Source organism: Vanessa cardui, chromosome 18 (assembly GCF_905220365.1).
Source record: "Vanessa cardui chromosome 18, ilVanCard2.1, whole genome shotgun sequence".
In the NCBI taxonomy this organism is placed as follows: Eukaryota; Metazoa; Arthropoda; class Insecta; order Lepidoptera; family Nymphalidae; genus Vanessa; species Vanessa cardui.
The window spans coordinates 11218501-11235987 of record NC_061140.1 but is presented as its reverse complement, the minus strand read 5'-3'; the positions used below and the strand labels follow the sequence as shown (position 1 = coordinate 11235987).

Below are 17487 nucleotides of genomic sequence, written 5' to 3'. Positions count from 1 at the left end.
AGATAGACAAGACAAACGAAATTAAAAAAAAAAAAGTGCATAAATTCGTCATTCGTAACTCGATCTACAAAATATCCTTGAATAAATTCTCTAATTTACAAAATTAAGCACTTTATATTTGTATGGCATGAATTTCCTTTAAATATTTATAGTAGTAGCTAGATCAGCCGCAGTATGAATCTAAAACTACCATATTACGCAAGCGATTTTACGCGTAAGTGTGCGTGCGAGGCGCAGACTGCAAGGCGCTCACTAGCCAAGCTGCATGCCAGCGATCACATTTGAATACTATTGTAAATCGCGAATTGCCCTGACGGAATGAATTGTTACGGGTGCGTTTGTTACGTGTTGCGCATCACTTTGCATATTGACAATATTTTGTTTTGCTTTGAGTTTATTTTCTTTTTAAATATTTTCCATTTTCATTTGCGGACTTTAAATTTTTTAAAGACTTACATTATTGTTCAAATTTTATTCGATATTTGAAAAAAAATATAGACATATCAATTGAAATTAAACATACCAAAGTTAAGCTAACCGCACACTAACCAATGTAATTGCTGTTTCATTATAATTTTCGCGTCAAGTTTTGCAATAAAAACTGGATTTAACCGGTTGAAACCAAATCTATGTCTAAGGTGGCAAGGCTTTAATAACGCGAGCTACACAACGCGACGAGCAACGCTGTGTAATTGATTCGAGTCAGTACTGTTTCCCTATCGTATGACGTTTACATAACAATTATTTGATGATGTACACAATTGAACTTTGAAACTGGAATAAGTATTTTTAGCATCTTCAATTGTAAGTTTACCGTAACAGTTTCTGTTCATTAAAAGGTAATCTTGATATGCAAGTGGTCTGAGGATGCGATATTACATTACGTATTAAAATGAACGCGTTGCTTTTTATAAAAGTCTTTAAAGTATAAAATGGTACTGTACTTCTATATTTTTTTTATAAACCGTTAATAATGTTTTTTACGACTAATGTAAACTCGATATAAAATGATAAATATTTAAATTGTTTTATAAAATAAAGTCAGTCACGAAACCTTGAAATCACACCAAAAACACATGACACTTACTACTTTTCTTATAATACATCAATACTTTTCGAGTATTTTAACTTTTTCCTTTTACACTATTTCATTTTAAAGAAGAAAATTGGAATGTTTAGTATGTATGTTAACATGTGACTCTGCTTTACTTTTTGAGTTACGCCCTTATGCGGCTGGAATCTCGAGGTGAGCGTGTACGTTGCAAGTGATCGAATGGCATGACAATTATTTAATTTCTCAACCAACTGTGACGATGAACGTTAAGGGCAATGGTACAATTCATTCAGTAATTGTGCATTATAAAAAAAAAAAACTAGTACTTTTATCCTAATTATTTATTATGAATAATCTGTTAAAATTAATCTAAACATAGTTATACACTAACTATGTTTATTATGTTTTTTTTTATTTATCATAAACAAAAAGAGAGTTGAGCAAATGCCATTATTTATCTTTAACCATTGACAATTTGTAGACTTCTGTCACTGCAGTAAGACATTTGTTTGACGAGTTCGAGATTCAATTTTAAGGTAAACTCCAGGTTAGGCTTTGTGTGTAACTATCATTTACTATTTTACTGTGATATAATCTGTATTGAAATCTTTTGACAGATAATGTCAGTGTAAAACAGCTTTAATCCTGTGACCCACATCAACGCACGTGGTTAATTGCCGTTCATTGGGCGGTCTGTCGTGGAACATCGTCACGGCCTCTTAATTAATAGAATACCTACAGTTCTCTTATTGCATAAATTGACGCCATTTTAATATTTTCCTTTTATATAAGGATAAACTGAAACGCTTTATATAATAGACACGTTTAGTATCACAACAGTGGCATAATTGCAACGGAAAAAAGCCATGATGTAAAAAAATAATGACGTTTTTCTATTTGCACTGACTCAATTGACGTAATTACGAAGAAGTACTCTTTACATACATTTAAATTGTTCGAGAAAATTGCAAGCAATATTAAGTACATGCTTTTTATTGACCAAGACGGAAATTTAAGATCTACTAATATTCTCATCTGGATCACTAATTTGGTTTTATTATAATTTAAAGATTATATATGGCCAAGTCATGACAGATCACAGTGACTAGTATGTACGTATATGTATGTAGCTATAGTACGTGCACTTTAACCCAGTCTAAAATATGCTATGTAAACTGTGGTAAAGAATAAACTCTTTTTTTTAAATTGTTTCTGGTCTGGTGTTTTTTTTTTTAAACTTTTTCTGGTCTAGACTCTGAAATATACAACTGTAAATTAGGAAAAAAAATAAAGTTTAACTAAGAGTTTTTCTATTAAATTGCTCTTTAGTAGTTTTTAGATATAGATTATTAGATATCCGTGGAATAGCTCTATCATAAATACCTAGAGTATCATATACACGTATTTTTTTCCTTCTGTGTAATACCAAGATTTCAAACGAAAAGTCATAGGTTAAGCCATTTTTTTATTGTTCATAGTCGATATACCGAAGTGCGAATTGATTCTATACATGTGTCCTGGCAAATCCTGAGTGAAACTAGGAAGTAAGAGCACACGAATTCAGCTAAGGTCGTCCGCGCTGAGGTCGCGCTGAAGGTTGACCAACATGGCGGCTTCCGATCGTATTGTCTTTTAGACATAATACGGCTCAGATCCGACACTCTACCTCAGAATTGATTGCAACATAAGTTCTTTTTTTATTACCGAATCATATTAAGTTGAAATTATAAAAATCTCGTAACATAATGACTAATACGTAGGTATAATTTGTCAATTAATTAACTTATTATAAGGATAAGACGTATTATTTATTACCTTTATAAATCCAATAGAATGCCAATAAAACACAAAACTTCGAGTCTTCGTGACTTTTTAATTTGTAAGTGTTTAAATCTTCTTTTATACCTACATAATTTGTACGTGTTATCCATTTTTATGCAAATAGCAGTGTGTAGTAGTAAAGTGTGTATAATAGATACACGATATTAAGATGCAAACGTTAAATGTCGAGACATTAAAACTTAATCATACCTGAGTCATTTCAATTTAAAATCGAAAAGTCATATGTCATGGCATTTTATTGTCATTATAAATTGCCTTGTCTATTGGCAACTCAATTTGTAAACGTAAATAAAATTCATAAAAAAGTGAAATAAAATATTATGGATATTAGGTATTAGGTACTGATCTTTTATTTAAAAAATAATATTTGACAATATATCTGCGAGTACACTACGCTGGCATTTTAAGAATATAACGTATAGCGTTGTCAAGCACTGGTTCTAAGATGTCCTTCCTTGTACCTGTTTAAAAATACGGGCACACTAGCTCTTCAATTAATTATTTCACACACTATTAAATCATTATTTGTGTGTGTGACATACAGCCAGGCAATAATTGAATTAAACCATAGACCATATTTTCACAACTGAGCTACCTTTTCCAAGGTTAAGAACTGTTCATTTCAAGTTACATTCTCTTTTTGAATATCTTTCTCGAATAAGTTTATGCATTTTCATAAAACCTCTCTGGTGTCATTTAAAGGAATATATACACCCTCTTTGGTTTTGCGTAAAGGAATATATACACATGTACCATTTAAAATAGGAAAAGGTTTATTGGTTTGTTCTTTGACGTTACAAGACAAGTGGGTCAAGGGGAGCGGCTACACGCGACGATTCTAAACAATGATACGTGCTTATTATTTGCCACTGTCATCCCATCAAGATTCGTAACTAACTAGTACGAGATTACATCTGGTTGATATCAGTTATACAATTTACTTTTTTTTTAATTCGTAAAACCAGAAAAACGTTCCGTTTCGCACATATGTATGTATCTCTGATTTTATACTTGCATAAATAATTTATTCTAATTACGATTCTATTAAAACTAACTTTGCTGGTGAATAACAATTAAAATTGTGTATCGCTTCATAAGTGAGATAGGGAATTCAAATAAATATACAGTTTTACGCAAAGTTGCAGTCTATATTAGTCAACAAACTTGGTGCCATTTCGTCTAAAGCAATAACTATTTAGTAAGAACCGTGTACATAATCTGAATTTTAAGCCGTGTTTATCCGAGAAGGGAGGCCAATACGCACTGGTTAATGCAAATCAGTATTTTCCAGTATGTTTTTGTAAACAGATTAAATATAATAGTTTATTGCACGCTAAGTGCAGCTGTTGTCGTCATTCAAATCAAATTAAGTCGTGCACTTTGAATATACGATAATTTATTTTTTTATTTTCTCATTAGGTGTTTTGCATCCCAGGTGTGGAGTTAACTTAATATTTTGAAATATTCATCTAAGTCTCAGAAGTAAAACTGTTATTAAATCGTAGAATCAAGGTATTGAGGGCTGAGATAAAACGCAGCTGAGAGCAATTATGGGTTGCATTCTTAAAAAAACTTCGTACGTTTTTTATAAAAAGAAAAACGCAATGCTGTACGCATTACAGCCTTGATCAGGGCTGTCGGAATGATCTGTATTTATTACGTTATCTTAAAAAATTTAGAAAAAAAAAACATTTTCCAAATTTAATCTATTTTTACGTTTTTTACGATCTGCTTTTATATGTATTTAAACAAGTAGAATATGTGTAAATTCTACAGATATTCTACTTGTTTTGAATCAAATATCTATATATTAATCAAAAAACTACAAAATTATATTACATATAATTTAAAAAACTCATGTTGATTTTGCATAAACTTAAAGACTTAAACCATTCTAGCATTTTCTATAGAAACCATGTATTCTCTTAAAATGAATATTTTTTTGAATAATTGTGGTGGTATATGGCAACCCTGCCACTCGCATGGGTGGCAGCCGAGCTGTCTAGCATCGAACGCATCGGTATGCGTGTGAGTGCGTGCGAACGCACACTGCCCCGACTCCGGTATTCTTTGCCTTCGCGATTAAAATCCGTTACAGACAAAATAAATGGTTTAAGTAAGCTGATAATAGTTTTACTGGATAAACCATAAATATAAGTGCTTTTTCCTGGTACTAATGTTCAGAGTAACATCATTTTCACAAAGTTGGTTTATATTTTTTGAACATGAAGTATATCAATAGGAAAGGAGAAGTATTCGGTCAGATCTATAAGAACTATTAGTATGAACAATTGTCACGAATGGGGAAACGTGTCGTTTATTCAAATACTAGCTGCGTTTTTCTAGCATTAAGTTTGGATTAGGTATAAATGCTCATAACACATTCTTAGATTAAACTTATCATACATAATTGAGCCGAGATGACCCAGTGGTTAGAACATGTGCATCTTAACCGATGATTGCGGGTTCAAACCTAGGCAAGCACCGCTTACATTACAAATATATTACGAACTTCTATAAAAAAAATATGGCGTATTAAGTGTGAGTATTGATTTGTTGTCTATCAAGTCGTGAATATTTAGTAAATATTTACTTAATGCTATATAATATTTACATTTAATCGTCAAATTGTTGACGATGAAGGTAAACATCGTAAAAAACCGTATTAGTTAGATGAAACTTTAACATACGAGTAACATGCACCAAACAGTGCAGCAGGATGGTAGAGAATGCTCCAAACGCTCTCCGTAGAATACTATCAATCTATACATATAATAAAATTGGAGTGTCTGTTTGTAATATTAAAATAGCCCTTTTTTTACTCAATGCATGTGTATACAGGGTACATATACCAAAATAAAATTTTTTACTATTTTCGTCAGTCTGTCATTTTGTTCCGGCTAATCTCTGGAAAGCCTGGACCGATTTTGACGGGACTTTCACTGGCAGATAATATGTATGATAAGGAGTAACTTAGGTGACAGTTAAATTTTTTGTTAAATTCAAACGTGTACATGTTCCCGGGCACAGCTAGTTTTCAATTAATACATAAACAAATTATCTAACGTACTATGGTTTCTGTTTAATATTCTATTGAATATAATTATTGGTAGTACTTAGTAAGCGCTATTATGTTCCAGAGTTTTCGATAAACAGACGCAACAGACATCGAATGTATCGCCTCGATATAATACGTTCTCACGCAAAACGAGACCGCTCGTAATATCTATATCATCCGCCTCAGCCGTATGAATCAGGCCCCGGGCGCCGTACAGACGACGTCTAAAGTACAAATGACTAAAATTAATAATAAAAAAATATTGGACATCACATACATTACTCTGATTCCAATGTAAGTAGCTAAATCACTTGTGTTATGGAAAATCAGAAGTAACGACAGTTACCCAGACCGAAAACAGTATTGAAATCTAATGACCTTATTCTACATCGACTCGGTCGGGAATCGAACCCGGGACCTCGGAGGTCGCCATGGAATCAGCAGAATCACTCTTTAATACTCCTTGTTTTTTTTAGTCAATGTGTTCAAATATTTTTGTCGTCCTTCAAGGACATTTGAATCGTGAGACAATCTGATTAACCATAAAGCAACAACCGGATGCAGATTATACAGAGAAGTATCCAAGGAACTAGAAATAAACAGCGTTTTGCTAATAATTGCATATACACGTATAATTTTATATTGATCTTGAAAAACGGCTAATCTTTTTCGTACAGCGCATATATACTATGAAACCAGAATATTAGATAACGCTCAACCTTCCACATACTTATCGACTTAACTTAAGCAACTTTTACAATAGATTGTTTGGATAGAAATTAAAAGTGAAAGCCTTTTCGTGATGATCTTACAATCGGTCAAAACCTGCGCCGGCGCAAAGCCGCCGCTCTGCAGTTAAACAAACCAACAAAGCATTGATTTAAACTGGGCGGTCGTGTGGAAGTGAATACAAGAGAATAAGTGTTCCGTAGAGGCGTGGAACACATGTTTGAAATATATTTACGATTTAATCAGCATCATAGACTATTTTTTTTACATATGGCAAGTATTTCATGTAATATTCTAACGTAACTATACAAATTGTAATAACTATAAAAATTATGCACTTATTAAAGTAGTATAGATGCAATAATTTACATTATTTTACCAAATTATAATACATACCTTGGAAGAACTAAAATTATAGTACCTGGATAAGATTAATATCAATATTTACCTGCCATATTTTTTGTCATTCACAGTCCTAACCTAATAAGATAAATTATTATCGAAATTAAAATATTTTTAACAAAATATTCAGCATACTTCATATACAATAATTATTTATTTTATTACAATAACATTACTGGCAACTCTTGATTCGATATTAATTTTAATATCATCATAAATGAGTTAATAAATAAACTGATTTAATATTTGATATTTACTCTGTATTTGTTATCGAAACATCCAAAGGATCTCTAGAAAAGAGGTTAAAAAAACGGAAAAGGTTCCCACACGCATCGGCCATTATTCGCATTGTTTATTGCGAATAGGTGAAACGGGCCATTAAGGCGGTTAGGCTAAACAGATTATTTTAATTCATACAACCTCAAAAGCCGAGGTGGTCTCGGTAATCGGCCCACTGTATTTACACTTTATGCTTGTCCACTTTACTTGATCGGCACCACAGAGTAGTGAAATTAGAGAGAATGATATGAACCCAATTGTATTATTTATTTTAGTGTACTATGCATATTTTTCATAGATAACAGTTGAATCTTAGAAAATAAACAATAGACAATTTGACTTAAAATTAAGTGTTCGTATTTTTTATTAAAAAGTACCCTGTACATTACGATGTAATAATACTGCAGAATGTAATGATTTATGAAGAAGATAACATTAAAAAAAATATAGGTAATATATTTGTTTTCATCTCAAACACTTATTATTTGAAAACTTCATAATTAACAAAAATACACGTTTGATAAAAAAAAAACGTATATTTATTACTTAAATGTATTTTAAGCAATACAGGCTTCGATAATATAATCTAACGTAATATTTTCTATCATCTATATAAAGCAAATGTCTAAGTTGCACCGGTTTGCTTTCTGGGTGTTCTTTGAGCCGGTCCGGCGACTCCGCCCGTTCGTTTAAAACACGTGATAGATGATAATTTATCTACGCCTGTAACCTGGCGCTTCCCGTTTATCTATACAATAGATTTCACGGTTATATGTCAATATATGTATAAGCGCTTACGCATATCAATTTTTTTCAAAACCCGTACCGTTTCATTTCCAACGCACGTAATATTGGAGATATAATCTGTGCCCTTTCGGCACAAATAAGTCAAATATAACAAAAAAAATCATTTTTTTTTAATCAAAAACTATTACAAAGTTATCATTACAATTACTAAAAAAATATTTTTATTTTATTTATAAAATAAAATGATATTATTCATGGTTATAATGGATTTAATATTGATACCACTTATAAATATGTTTGTAGATGAAATTATAAATACAACAGATAATTATTACAAGTAATAATATGATATATATAAAAGCTTTTAAGGTTGCAACTTTTATTAAACGAACTACCAACAGAAAGTTTCAATTTATAACCTTATCAAATACGATTACTACCGCAATCATTAGGTTTAATCGAGTTACGACACGTTCGAATGTTGCTCGATTAATCGCTGGAAACGATGTAAATCGAAAATCGATTATGTTTCCGATTACGATAAAGCGATATTTTATTGTAAAGTAAAAGTAAAGTAAAGTAACAGCCTGTAAATTCCCACTGCTGGGCTAAAGGCCTCCTCTCCCTTTAAGGAGAAGGTTTGGAACATATTCCACCACGCTGTTCCAATGCGGGTTGGTGGAATACACATGTGGCAGAATTTGTATGAAATTTGTCACATGCAGGTTTCCTCACGATGTTTTCCTTCACCGCTGAGCACGAGATGAATTATAAAGACACATTAAGCACATGAATCAGCGGTGCTTGCCTGGGTTTGAACCCGCAATCATCGGTTAAGATGCACGCGTTCTAACCACTGGGCCATCTCTGCTCTATTTTATTGTACTTAGACAATCCATTTATTTATTTTATTGTACTTTAAATAAATGGATTGTCTAAGCACAATAATAAGAATTAGAATATATTCTAATTCATATATTTCTCGTACGTAGTTGTGCATCTTTTATATATTTAACAATTGTATAAAAAATGAAATAAAATACTTTATATGGCACGCCATTACAGCGTGATTGCGGCTTCAGGTCACGTGTTTGTAATAGAATTATTCAGACGTAGTATACGTTCAGTGAAGACCAGGAGATATCTTCTCGAGTTCCAACAACGAAAACCATATTTGCTCGAGACTTAGACTTACTAGTCTAAGACTTACTAGTCTAAGTGATATTAACCAATAACACTATTACAAAATATATCGGATTTAGGGGTCTATAAATACGGCGAAACTTATAGAACGCCTCTGGTATCTGTCATCCTGTTGCAGCCTATTTGAACAAAATATTGAGGATCAAAAATTTATGGAACACAGGCAGACAGGTGACTAAATTAAGGAGGTATCGCGTAGGTAGTGACACGACTATGTACGACCCCGTCTGGGTAGATACAACCCACTATTTATTAGCTCTACCACTGAATTTGTATATGGCATAGGGTATACCGACATGATTTATTCAACACTGTCAATACGAAGGAGGTGACAGCTTATCACCAGATTTATTTCACCGTCTGTATGTTTGCTACAAATGAAATTAAAAAAAAAACCTTAAGGCTACAGATAAAATATAAATTTCTTCCGAATGCATATAATAAAAACTTTCACGAGAAATAACAATCGAATAAATTATTATGTTACAATTAAAATTAACCGTTATAGATTTTTATATCATAAAAATGAATTACGATTTATGTTTTAATATACCGTTAAGCCTGACATATTTTTTTACTTTTAGGGTTCCCTTTTACTGGCTATTATTTTTTTTTTTAAAAATTCAAGATATTTTCAAAATAAAATAAAGAGATTGAATAGCAGCTATGCTATAAAACAAAAGAAGTCATCGTCTTAAGACTTCACAGTAGTATAGTCACTAATTTAATTGGTAGAGCATTTGGGGAACAATATTCAAAAGTGCGGATTACGATCAAATCTACTAGTTGTAATTACTAAATTCATCCGATCGAACGTATCCCAAAATAATTCCATTCATTTAAAACCCTTCTATGTATATTGATTTTTTGATGTCTACCTCCCTAATAGTTCTTGTTAGGATTATATGTAAGGAATGTTTTTTAAATATATGTATTTTTATATTTGAAAACTCTCGTTACAGATGCATCTAAGCTCAGTGCAAGTGTGCGCGTTGTTGACGCTGACGCTGGCGGCGGCCGCGCCCCCCTCCACGTCGCACCACGTCGCGCGCCGTTCCTTCTTCAACCTGCAATGCAAAGGCGTGTACGACGCAGCCATCTTCGCGCGCCTCGACCGTATCTGCGATGACTGTTACAACCTCTTCAGGGAACCCCAGCTTTATACCCTTTGCCGGTGAGTCACGGACTAATCTTCTTAATTTGTAATTTGATGTTTTTTGTTGTGGCGTTTTTCAGCCAGTGTCATTAGGATGTTGAGCTCAATTTTAAAGTTTAATTTGTAAATTATATGTTTTTGTATAATATGATTATTTATTGTATTCGTTGTTGGGACACAGGAAAGACTGTTTCACGACAGATTACTTCAAAGGCTGCGTGGAGGTACTGCAAGAGACCGATCAGCTCGAACTCTTCAAGACGTATATAAAACAATTACACGGGGCGGATCCAGGGATTTAGGTACCCGAGGAGTTTTATGATATTTCTCTTCTCACGACTTTATACTACTAACTATCTCTGCTGCATGATTCGAGTTATAATTTGTTATTAATAAAATTAATGATTATGTATATACATTAAGTATGTGTTCAAATAAAGAATGTATTGGTAGATATTTTGTATCTAGTTTAGTAATAGTTCTAATGAAGGCGATAAAACCGATTTTTAAGATCAAAATTTTAATATAGATGAACACTTTATCAATGAACTATTGTTATCTCACAGTGATAACACACATTCCTCACAAATCAAATAGATATCACTTCGACATGTATGACAATTTCTCGCGACAAATTACCTTGGAAAATATCATCGAGATAAAAAAAAATGATTAAATAGCTCATCTACATAATAAATAAAAGAAACTTTGAAACGGCCCTTTAAGTGAAATGATATTCCTATCCGTGAATCGGTGGTTTCTGGAACGATGAGTCCCTTCTATGTTATTTTAATTGCATATTTCGGTTTTTTTAATCTGTATCTTATTTATTTGTTTTGGTGTGCGTGACAGCTTCGCTTCACACTTACCAAATGTCATTTCGTTTTCTTAGTGTGCGTGAACGCGATTTAAAAGTACTGGATGATATTTATAATATAAATGATTAAGACTTATTCAAACTAGACTTTTTTGGACATTTTGTACAATTAATTACTCTATTGTACAATCAATAACAACTAAAATATCGATATATGATATTACATCCACTGACCGATATTAGAATACAACTTTACATACTGATATATTTAGGTATAATACCATACGGATTAGGTAAATTATAATGAAATAGATACTTCAAATAGAATATACATTCGATCAAATTAAATTTACTCCTTTAGGAATTAATGTATAAAATAAAACAAGAGTGACTATGCTTTAACAATTATAGCAAAGAATAATCTTGAGAATATATTTTTTTAGAACAAGCTTTGGGTCTTTGGTTACATTTTGGCTTTTGAATTGTATTTTATATTCTTCACGCTTCCTTCTAAACTAAGCACGTTGAACTTCTAGATTATTTCTTTTGATTTAAACACTAACAGCATGATTTTCTAAGTTTGGGTAAGTTTTATAAGTATGTACAATAAAGATGAAATTATTTTGTATTGATTTTATTAATTGTTTACTAATTTTCCGAATGTAGAATTTTTTTTCTTTTGTCATAAGCTTGTCAATCAAATGTAACAAGTAAATTATTTGATTTTAAAACACAATATGTTTTTACTTTAGAATCAAAGATATAAACATACTTTTTCTAAAATCTTTCACTTTTTTCCTAATATTTCTCTCATATCTTTTTTAAGCTTGTATTTCTTCGCGAAAACATATTAAAATAGTACGTGAATTAATATGATTATTTTTGCTTTCCAGGTCGAAATGTTTCACCTCGCCCTACTTCAAGGGTTGCATGGAGTCTTTGTACCTCTACGACGAGGAGGAACAGATAGATCAAATGATCGACTTCATCGGGAAACGCTAATGCATACAGCCAGTCCAACATATTCGCGCCATTTCTTGACACATGACGCCATCTTGTTTAACCCAACCGAGTAGTGCTGCTACAGATTAAACGAAAACAGAGTATTCAATCAACAGACACAAACGCTTTGCCAACAAAATCAAAAAGCAGAAATGATATGTCAAGTTCCTCCAGATTGACGTCTGCTTTCTATCCTCAACGTATTCTAGTCTTTAACGCGACATAAAAATTATTTATGTTTGCAACTAATTGTAATGTTATCATAATTTGTATTAGATAATGTGTATACAGTGTAAGGACATTTATTTTGTGTTAAGTGTTGTAAGCTTCGCGAGCTACGGGAGTGTAAATTATATTAAAGATTTGTTTTATTGACTATATTAGATCACCTCCTAGGTATAAAAACAATCATTCAAAAAAATTCGAGGCAGATATTATCTGGTTCCGATGCTGGTCATCTTGTTATGAATCTGTCTCTGAACAAAAATAATCCGACTGAGATTGCCTATTTAATTATACATAAATGTGACGCATTCCAAACACAGTATTTAATTAAATAATTACTTACGCTTTTTTATCTAAATTTTTCTACTAACATATAGGTTTTGTTTGTATTATTGATGGTATTATGTATTATAGATCGCCTAACGTAAGCCTTTGTAATATATAGATGTATGTAACTCACAGAAGTGGCTTTTAAATGTATCTATTCGAATTACTTTTTAGTTTAAATTGGTCACATTGTATTTAATTCATACTACATTTAGTTTTATTCGACCATAAACTATAGAACGGAACGGTAAAGCGATACAAGTGCAAAGTAGTGTTAGTTATTATTATTCGAAATTCAATTTTCACAAAGAATATTTTCCGTTACAAAATTGTGCCATGATTTAATTAAAATAATTCGAAAATAGAATACATTCGCTTTACCGTTAATTAAATAGTTCAGTTCTATAAATCAATTCAATTAGTTTATAAGTATTTATAAAGATTTATTTTTTGTATACTTCCGAACTATTTATTTGTTATTATTTACAATATATTTATTGTGATGGTATTCCTTGCAACCATAGAGATTACCAGTGATTTTGATTATGGAAATGAAAAATTTACTCAGTGTTTCTGATTTTTTTATGTATAAGTTGCGGTTTTTACTTATTGACTGTTTTATTAGTTCAACTGAAACTCTTCTCTGTGTTCGAATCTCAACTTTGTTTTATTTCTTTTAGCGTTTCTTACCTCACAGGTGATACCATAGACAAGATTTTTTATTCTTTCTAATCGAACTTGTGGGGAAGTTCATAAAGTAAAAATATAAGCATACTTACTCAGTCCTATAATATTTAGAGAAATGGTGCCAATTACTGTCCCAAGAAAAATAGTTGTAACGAATTTAGCTAATGGTTAATGAGAGATGTAAAACAATTTATAGGACCTATTAAAATTTATGTAAAAAAAAATTATATTGAATTAGTAAAAATATTTAACTATTTGTATAAATTTTATATAAAACAGCTAAGAAACGCTACGGGTTCCATGAAATATATTTCATTTTGAAAAGTCTCTGTGATTTTTATTTTACTACCCACTATATATAACACACCACACATATAATTTCTATATAGTACGACACAACTTAGATGTAGCATCGGCAAAATCCGTAAAACCGATCAAATCATAATTAAGTACGCTATCTCAAATTATCAATATTTACTTCTTACCTGAATATGATCTTTATACAAACGTAATAACTTGTAATATCATATAACCTATTATATACGTCAATTTGACACGACAAGATTGAAATGACGCGAGAATCTATAGCGACGAATAGCGTCGAATGGCGCGATAGGGAGCTGTTTCTATTATTTGTGTGTATCGGCAGTAATCGGTTTCATTGCATTTCCGATGCTACATCTAAGTTGTGTCGTACTATATGTATATGTAAAAGCTAAATACCAGTCGCTCTTAATCATGAAATCTCAGCAATAATAGCACTTACAAGCTTGGAATTTTAAAGTAGGTTCTTTTTAAGACCACATTTAACGAAACTTCACCGCTGAGGGAGTATACTATAGTTATAAACTTGTATTTAATACAGCATTAATAACAGTCTATATTCATTTACGCAATATATATGTTATTAAAGATTAAGATATTAGCTTGTTTCATTTTATAACTTTGAATTAAAGTACGAGTGTGGTAAGGAAGAGCGACTTCTTCTGGCAAGGGAGCTCATTGCACTCAAAAGAAGTCAACTTTTGAGATGTTGTCTTGGTTATTGATGAAATAAACATTTATTATTATTTTTTTTTATTTTATTTATATGTGTAAATTTTACTCGGCATAATTTTGACCGATTCAGTCGATATACATGGGCCCAGACCAAGTGCACGTCTGTCTTAAAGTGGAGTATTTAATTGGATTTGTGTGGTATTTTGGGATAGAAATTTTCTGACTATTATGCATGTATTTAGTATGCTAGCTTTCTGTTACTGGATTTATGTATTCTTTATTATTATTATGAAGATAATTGAAACACGATGGTAAAAGAATAACTTTATTTTATAATAAAACATTTACAATTCCATCTAATCCAGAATACACTCCGAAACAATCTCCAACTATAAATTGAAACAAAATTGATAATAAAATATTAAAAATCAGAAATACAATTTAAATATCACAACAAAAATTTGAAGATAAAATACAAAAACCAATATAGGATTGAATATTATACTGACAAGTCTGGCTTTTTGGTTGCTTTGGTTGCATTTTTAAATATCAATATTCAATTACATAGCTGTTTCGTTATACATTGAGATTTGAGACTTTGCTTCACGAAATTATTAGAAAAAAAAAAGAAATGTCAATTTTATAATTAAATATATATTTGACACTAATATTGTAGTCCAGTCATTATATACAAAAAAAGAGGTCAAGAATAACAAATGGATGGAGGAAGGAAAAGTTTAACTTCAAATTTCGACATCTCATTTCTATTGCTTTCTATCTTATTTGATATCTCAGTGAGCGTCAACGATATGTTTAAAATGTATAGAACCTATGTACATTGTAGATAATAAATGAAGCAACAAGAAATTGACCTATCATAACGCACAGTCGAGTTAGCGCCACAAAACGCAACTCAACGCCATCTTGAAAAAAGGTTTTTCAAGATGGTGGCGAACGCACATAGAAAATCGAGGTCGACAATTAAGTTAAGCTTTTCTAAGACTACTACAATATCCCAAATATTTACTTCCGAGGTTCATTTGCATTTCGAAATGTCTATAATGACTGGACTATGAGAAAAATTAAATATGATATAAAGTATTTACTTAACTATTTATTAGGAACAGGCAGTCTTTTAACAATCACACTAATTTGAAGTCGCGTTCTCGACATATAAATAATTCCAAATATTACAATTAATATTAAACTATAGCTATGTTATATGAACTAATCTTTTTTTTGCGTACGTGCATGACGGTATATCTGTTATTGATTTAACTTAAATGTTTAATTTTTCTACATCGCTAAGGAGGTATAGTACGACACAACTTAGATGTAGCATCGGTAAAATTCGTAAAACCGATCACACCCGAATTAAGTGCACTATCCCAAATTATCAATATTTATTTCTTATGTGAATATAATCTTTACACAAACGTAATAGCGTGTCATATGACCTAATTCATATATTCCTCAATTGGACACGTAGATTTACATGCATTTGCTTTATCGGGTTGCACTGACGCGGGAATCTATAGCGACGAATAGCGTCGAATGGCGCGATAGAAACGGAGCTATTTCTATAGGTTGTCTAAATCGGCAATAATCGATTTTATTGAATTTGCCGATGCTACATCTAAGTTGTGTTGTACTATAATTATATCCACATAGTAGCACCCTAAAAGTAAATACAATAATTCTCTATTATGTACAATTTTATAATGACACAGATAATAAACATATTAGTGTTCGAAATTTAAATTTAACATTTGATTAAAATGAATAACCACATTGATGATTATTTAATTAAGAAAGTAATACATATTATGACATTTAGGTTAAATAGGTCTCTTTCACAATGCTGAATGTTAAAATTACAATATAGCTTCATCAGTGTGAAAGGTACTCTACATAATATGTATATTTTTTTATAAACTTCTCTACGTCATATTAAATGTCAACTTAACTATTTCAATTCCTAAAGTTACTTAACTATTTTTTTATTTGAAAAGTATTTTGAATATGAACGGTAAAACACCTAGGACGTAAAACTTTACTTGCATAAGAATATTTTTAAGAACTTTAATTAACCATTTTTCGTATTTAACTTTTTTTTTGCTTTTTTCTTTCCTTAGAGGGAAAAGGCAAAGGTATTACACCGTACAGCCAAGTCTTGTAGACGTATTTTACATTTATATTTAATTAATTTAAAAACAGTACTTCTTTTTTTTAATTTGACATCTGAATATGGTCAAAGGCGTTGTGCCTAGAGAAGTTTTAATCGAATAGAAGATCAAGCAACAAGGTGTGTGCATGTGTTTGACATTTCATTATTTAATTTTGAAATCGATTCAACTGCTATATTATTGTTTTTGAAAATAATTTTCTTTTGACGCTTTTGGTGCTTAGATCGTTATAGAAAAGTATTAATTTCTCCGAAACTGTGTTATCATATTATAGTGTCATATTATAGCATGTTTGCATGATTCAATTCAAAATTGGTATACAACCCTTTATTATTTTTATCATTTCTTTTATTTCTGCTAAGTCAGGCGTTAGACTTACAGTTAGATAAACAACTGAATTTTACTTTAATTGATAAAAAATTAACAATGATATATTAAATCACTAGCAATTTAGCAGTTGACAGACTAAATTATCATAAATGAGCTTGCTAACAATAAACAGACTATAAGATTGTCAAATTTTAAAAATGATTTCGTAACTACGATACAGTCTAAAAAACCTAGGAACTCACAGACAACACTGGTAATTAATTAACATTGATAAAAAATTACCTAAATATTAAAATACTCTCATTTCTTCATGCGACTATTGGAACGAAACTGTTTAACGCGGTAATTGAAAACCTTTTCCTGTTTCTCTGCTTATTGTAGAAAAGGTTTTATATAAAACTTATTTAAACTTACCTTTGCTACTGTTGCAATTTAGTTTTTTTT

At 31.1% G+C, this 17487-nt stretch overlaps 1 protein-coding gene across 5 annotated transcripts in view; it reads left to right on the top strand.

Annotated features, from left to right (window-relative positions):
- LOC124537226 (CHH-like protein) overlaps window positions 1–13855 on the top strand; it is a 75283-nt gene extending 61428 nt beyond the window's left edge. For 4 of the 5 annotated variants that reach the window (XM_047113994.1, XM_047113993.1, XM_047113992.1 and 1 more), the window contains exons 2-4: window positions 10277–10488; window positions 10652–10772; window positions 12181–13855. In XM_047113994.1, the coding sequence (XP_046969950.1) occupies window positions 10277–10488; window positions 10652–10772 (333 nt within the window). In that variant the 3' untranslated portion in view covers window positions 12181–13855. The remainder of the gene's footprint in view (window positions 1–10276; window positions 10489–10651; window positions 10773–12180) is intronic. The other variant, XM_047113995.1, reaches the window with a different exon arrangement.
- The last annotated feature ends 3632 nt before the right edge of the window (window positions 13856–17487 follow it).